Source organism: Procambarus clarkii, chromosome 51 (genome assembly GCF_040958095.1).
Source record: "Procambarus clarkii isolate CNS0578487 chromosome 51, FALCON_Pclarkii_2.0, whole genome shotgun sequence".
NCBI classification, from domain to species: Eukaryota; Metazoa; Arthropoda; class Malacostraca; order Decapoda; family Cambaridae; genus Procambarus; species Procambarus clarkii.
The window spans coordinates 2,911,821-2,917,472 of record NC_091200.1 but is presented as its reverse complement, the minus strand read 5'-3'; the positions used below and the strand labels follow the sequence as shown (position 1 = coordinate 2,917,472).

General features: G+C 42.4%; 1 protein-coding gene across 1 annotated transcript; it reads right to left on the bottom strand.

The window, feature by feature from the left end:
* Window positions 1-308: 308 nt before the first annotated feature.
* Window positions 309-5,264, bottom strand: LOC138351843 (uncharacterized). The gene is made up of 3 exons (XM_069303854.1): window positions 5,238-5,264; window positions 941-1,100; window positions 309-605 (listed from the first exon to the last, which is right to left on the bottom strand). The coding sequence occupies exons 2-3, from the start codon at window positions 1,098-1,100 to the stop codon at window positions 442-444; spliced, it is 324 nt and encodes a 107-aa protein (XP_069159955.1). The 5' UTR covers window positions 5,238-5,264; the 3' UTR covers window positions 309-441.
* Between the last annotated feature and the right edge of the window lie 388 nt (window positions 5,265-5,652).

Below are 5,652 nucleotides of genomic sequence, written 5' to 3'. Positions count from 1 at the left end.
CGAACGTTACCAAGTGTGGCAAGCGTTCGTGAGCTCCAGGAAGCCGGATATGAGAGAGATACTGATTGGTCTCCCGTCCAAGCTCTTTAAAAGTAATGCTGAATTTGAATCAGTGTTTTTATTTTTGTATCATCTATTTTCTATATTACGCGTACGAGTGAACTTAGGAAAAAACAGTCTGAACTTAATGACAATAGATTTTTGTGTACAAAAAATATGACCTTTTGCTCAGATAATTATTTTCAAATCAAAACCATTTGCAATTACACATCTCTCTGTTATTGTTTGGATATTTAAGAGCAAATAAATCTATATGATATTGTTTTATTAACAAAAATTATCTTAGACGACCGTGTATCTCACCCACACATGACAATAACCTCTTCTGAATGACTTTTCTTCGTCGGGTCAAAAACCATCTTGATTTTTTTTCTTTGCATCTTAATCGGGCACAATTATTAAGTTTCCGGTATTAAGAGGATGGTCGTAGGTGGCGGGTGGCCGGTAGCCAGGGACCGTCGCCGGCTGGGGTGGAATCGCGGGCACGGGCTGGGGGAGCCTGAACACTGGGGTCGACCGCGTCCTGCTGCTTCCGGAAAAGACATCTAGGAGAGGAAGAGGCACGTGGATCAACAGAAGCTTGCTGGGGGAGTGTTAGGTGGGAGTCTTAGTCAACAGAAGCTCACCAGCAAATACGATTTCATCAATCTAAACTTTACTATCATGCCTAACTTCATTATTTTGATAAACTTCATTAACAAACTTTATTTGATTGACAAACGAAAACCTCACATGCTCAGCCTCAAATTTAATGCAAGAACTAAAGTTCATTAACCAATCAAAATCCCGTTCACTAAATCAAGTTCACAAAGTTCATCAACAAATAACAATAATAATGATGCTAATAATTAGCATAAAAGACGTCATGTGGGTACAGTACTTGAGAAGAAGTCCCCGACGCCCTCGAAGAAGTCACCCACGCCCTCCCCGACGTTTTCAACGAAGTCACCGACGGCCTCGAGGAACTGAGGCCTGGCCTCCGTCACGGTGGCGGGAGCCAGGACCAGGAGGCACAGCACAACCACCACCGTCGTCTTCATCTGCTGAGCCAGGGGGTGTAAAAAGTTATTAAGAAGTGATCTGCGTGTTGTGTATTTACTTATTTTACAGTCTATTTACAACTTCTGTAAGAGCTGTTAGCTCTTGGACCCCGGCCTTTCTAACCGTCGATTGTCTAATGTATTCCCAATGTATTTTTCTAATTTCATACCTACTACATGTTTCTCTCTAACACATACACACACACACACATAGTCAGGTACCTATTTACTGCTAAATGAACAGAGTCTTGAGGGGGGGAAGAAATTTTGGGCATTTGTTTTAAGCCTCGATCTGAAATCGAACCCGGACCCTTTGGCCTACAAACCCAAAGCGTTGTCCGCTCGGTTTGAAGGAACCTGTGGAAGGTTGTGTACTCACCTAATTGTGCTTGCGGGGGTTTAGCTCTGGCTCTTTGGTCCCGCCTCTCAACTAATGTACAGGTTCCTGAGCTACTGGGCTCTATCATATCTACACTTGAAGCTGTGTGTGGAGTCAGCCTCCACCACATCACTTACTAATGCATTCCATTTGTCTACTACTCTGACACTGAAAAAATTCTTTCTAATATCTCTGTGGCTCATTTGGGCACTCAGTTTCACCAGTGTCCCCTGGTGCGTGTGCCCCTTGTGGTAAATAGCTTGTCTTTATCTACCCTATCAATTCAATGTGTATGTGTGTGTGTGTGTGTGTGTGTGTGTGTGTGTGTGTGTGTGTAATTACAGGATGAGAGCTAAGCTCGTGGTGTCCCGTCTTCCCAGCATTCTTTGTCGTATAAACTCTGAAACTACTGACGGTTTTGGCCTCCACCACCTTCTCACTTAACTTGTTGCGACAGTCTCTGTTTGCAAAAGAAAACTTTCTACTATTTTTCGGCACCTGTTTGGCCTTAGCTTGAATCTGTGTTCTCTTGCTCTTGAAGTTATTGGTTTCAGGAATTCCTCTTTGTCAATTTGGTCCATTCATGTTAGTATTTTGTAAGGGTAATCATATCACCTCTTTTTCCTCTATCTTCTAGTTTGGCATGATTAACGTCTCTAGTCACTCCTCGTAACTCTTGTTGTCAGTGCCGGAAGCCATTTTGTAGCTTGCCTTTGCACCTTTGTGGTGTGTGTGTGTGTGTGTGTGTGTTGTGTGTGTGTGGTGTTGTGTGTGTGTGTGTGTGTGTGTGTGTACTCACCTATTTGTGCTTGCGGGAATTGAGTTGTGACTCTTTGGTCACAGGTGTGTATGTATGTATGTAATGTATGTATGTGTGGCTGTAAGACTCCTGAGCTGTAAACTGTATTTTCCCAGCAAACAAAACCCTGCAATGTGTTTATACTGTAACATTACGCATACCTGTACTATGACATCTCCTCAGACGTGAGGTCGCATCATGCTAAAATATGCTCAAATAATGAGGCTTCGTATATTAGCACACAACACCCAACAAAACATAGCGTTCCCTAAAACTAAATTACAATGCAATGTTTCGTCCCCTAAAATGCAACATCTATATAAGGTGAGCTCCCTAAAATACAATATGAATATATAGTGTGGCGTCAGATAAAAGGCTTTCAATTGCCATTGTTCGTAGGAGAACTGATGCTGAAAGCAGAGCTTGCAAACACTTTAGAAATAACGTTGAACTACTAAACTCAATAAAACAACATCCGCTCGTTCACGTTAAATGGTCTTCTTGTGTCAAAAAGCTTTCTGGCAGAGCTGAATGTACCTTACTTTACCCTGGGCGGAGAGCAATAAGGGACGACAAATTTAAACTAAGGAATAGGAATCAGACTCGTAAGAAAATCATTTTGCTTGACTTGGAAATGTCAATTTACTCAACGCTGTTTACTGTCTATTGGCACATGTTTATGAAATGAAGCATCCATGATGTAATACAAGGATCTCTCTCTCTCTCTCTCTCTCTCGGGGGGAGAGAGAGAGAGAGAGAGAGAGAAAGAGAAAGAGAGAGAGAAAGAGAGAGAGAAAGAGAGAGAAAGAGAAAGAGAGAGAGAAAGAGAGAGAGAAAGAGAGAGAGAGAAAGGAGAGAGAGAAAGGAGAGAGAGAGAGAGAGAGAGAGAGAGAGAGAGAGAGAGAGGAGAGAGAGAGAGAGAGAGAGAGAGAGAGAGAGAGAGAGAGAGAGAGAGAGAGAGAGAGAGAGAGAAAGAGAGAGAGAGAGAGAAAGAGAGAGAGAAAGAGAGAGAGAAAGGAGAGAGAGAAAGGAGAGAGAGAGAGAGAGAGAGAGAGAGAGAGAGAGAGAGAGAGAGAGAGAGAGAGAGAGAGAGAGAGAGAGAGAGAGAGAGAGAGAGAGGGAGAGTGTGAGAGAGGGGGGAGTGTGAGCGTTACAGAGACACAGAGACAGACATATAGAGATATGACAGCAAGGAAATTCTGACATGCACATAGACAGACAGACAGACACACATGACGGACTTAGACACATTCAGACAGCAAACAGACATTTATTTGCTACTCGACATATTTTGACTTTACATTCACTCTTTAATACTCTGTAAACTCTTTTTTTTTCCTGTAAGCATTAAAGTAGTTTACCTTGGAGGTTCCCGCTCAGAAGTTCAACATTGTGAAGCATCGCGGGTTGCTTGGTTCAGGGTCGTTTTGGAGGCCGGTCTGGGGAGCGTGCATGTGTTGCACTGTTGCATAATGAACTGTGTCATACTGCAATATGTTGCTGTGTGTTGTGTTAGGTTGCAATGTGTTGCTGCTTTGTCTTGAGTTGTATTAAGCCAGAATGAAAGGATTTCCGTTTAGCTATGCTAGGCTACAATATGTTCCATTTGGTCGAGTTGTATTAGGCTATAATATGTCGCTTCGTGTTAGGCTATAATGTGTTGCTTCGTGTTAGGCTACAAAGTGTTGCTGTATAATATCTGCTGAAACAACTGCAAGAAGCTTGAACTTGCATTATCTACGATGCACGAGCATCATTTTGTTGCAGATAGCAACAAAATCTAAAACTTGATGTCAACATATAATACAACATGATTGCCATACACGTCCCTCGGAATAAAACTGAAGATGGCTTGGTATAGTTGCCATAGAAGCGCCATAGGTAACACCTATGGGTGTTGCGTCACCTCGGGCTTATCCCGTTATATTTGCTGCGACGCATTAAACGCAACGCAACGCATTCAGGTTAAACACCTCCCACGCGGCTTCCCACGGTGTCGACATCTTTAACGAATCGCATCGTTTAGCGTCAAGTCAATCAAATAGTGAAATGAGCTTCGATACATTAATTCTTCTACTTCCTAAGTGGAGATCCACCTATCCATACATCAATTCATCCATCCAGCTATCCATTCATTGATTCATCTATCTATCCATTCTCCATCCACCTATCTATACATTCATCAATATATTCACCCATCCTTCCATCCATCTATTTATTTATTTATCCATCCATCCACTCATCCATATATACGTCTATCCATCCATACATACGTCTAATCATTCATATATCCATGCATCTACCTAACCATTCGTCATATATCTATAAACCTATCTATCCGTCTATTCATCCATACCATTCATCCATACCATAGGTAGGTATCCATACACCTAACTATCCAACCATCCCTCTATCATTAAATCCATCTATCTATAAATCTATCCATCTGTATGAATCTAACTATCCAACATTCTAGCTAGCAATCCATCCAAGTATCTACCTTTTTCTCTATCCGTCTATCCATCCGTCTACCCATGCATCTATCCACCAATCTAAATATTATTCATACATATATTCACCTATCTTCACATGTATATATTCAACTATATACTAATGTATATATTCAAACGTAATCTATATATATTAATTCTATCTCTCTATCTATAAATCTCTTTTTTCACTCATCAATCTGTTACACACACACACACACACACACACACACACCACACACACACACACACACACACACACACACACACAGTAATTACAGTGCACCGCAACTTTTGAATACAAAAACACTCTACTTTAAAAAATAAAAGAATATAAAAATTTGAGTAAGTACTTTCACCCCTCTCGGACCACATTTAAAAATAAAAGACAAAAATCATCACATTAAAATAAAACCACAAACCACCCACAATGTAAACATCAGAATGTTACACAGACGGACGATACTCACTGCGCAGGAGCCGACGAGGAACGAGGGAGGGGGATTCTTCTAGCCCACACCTTTATATCCTAACCCCCCTTCCCCATCCCCCCCCAACAACACCCCACCACACACAGGTGCGGCCCAGGGAGGCCAGGCATCGGGCGAATGCTTGTGGGGTGGGGGAGTGGTGGGGGGGGGGGGGGAGAACGATATCGTATTGCAACACGTATTTGTTCCGTTATCTTCCGCAGCTTCGCCAGCGCAGCTCGGCCGGTCCCGTAGGCTTCACCAGGAAGGCTGTTGCATCTCGGAGGGTTTCCGTTGAGAAAAAGTTCTGTTTCAAGAGCAAGGGAGCGAGAGATAAAGGGGAAGGGGGGGGACTTGTATTTACTATTTGTGCCTACCGGATCAAGCTGTGTGTGTGTATGTGCATGTGTGTGTG

Excerpts from the sequence above, each read along its gene's own strand:
- LOC138351843 (XM_069303854.1), bottom strand. The coding sequence starts at position 1,100 with ATGAAGACGACGGTGGTGGTTGTGCTGTGCCTCCTGGTCCTGGCTCCC. Across the intron at positions 606-940 it reads CGTCGGGGACTTCTTCTCAA|ATGTCTTTTCCGGAAGCAGC; the intron begins GTACTGTACCCA and ends TTCCTCTCCTAG.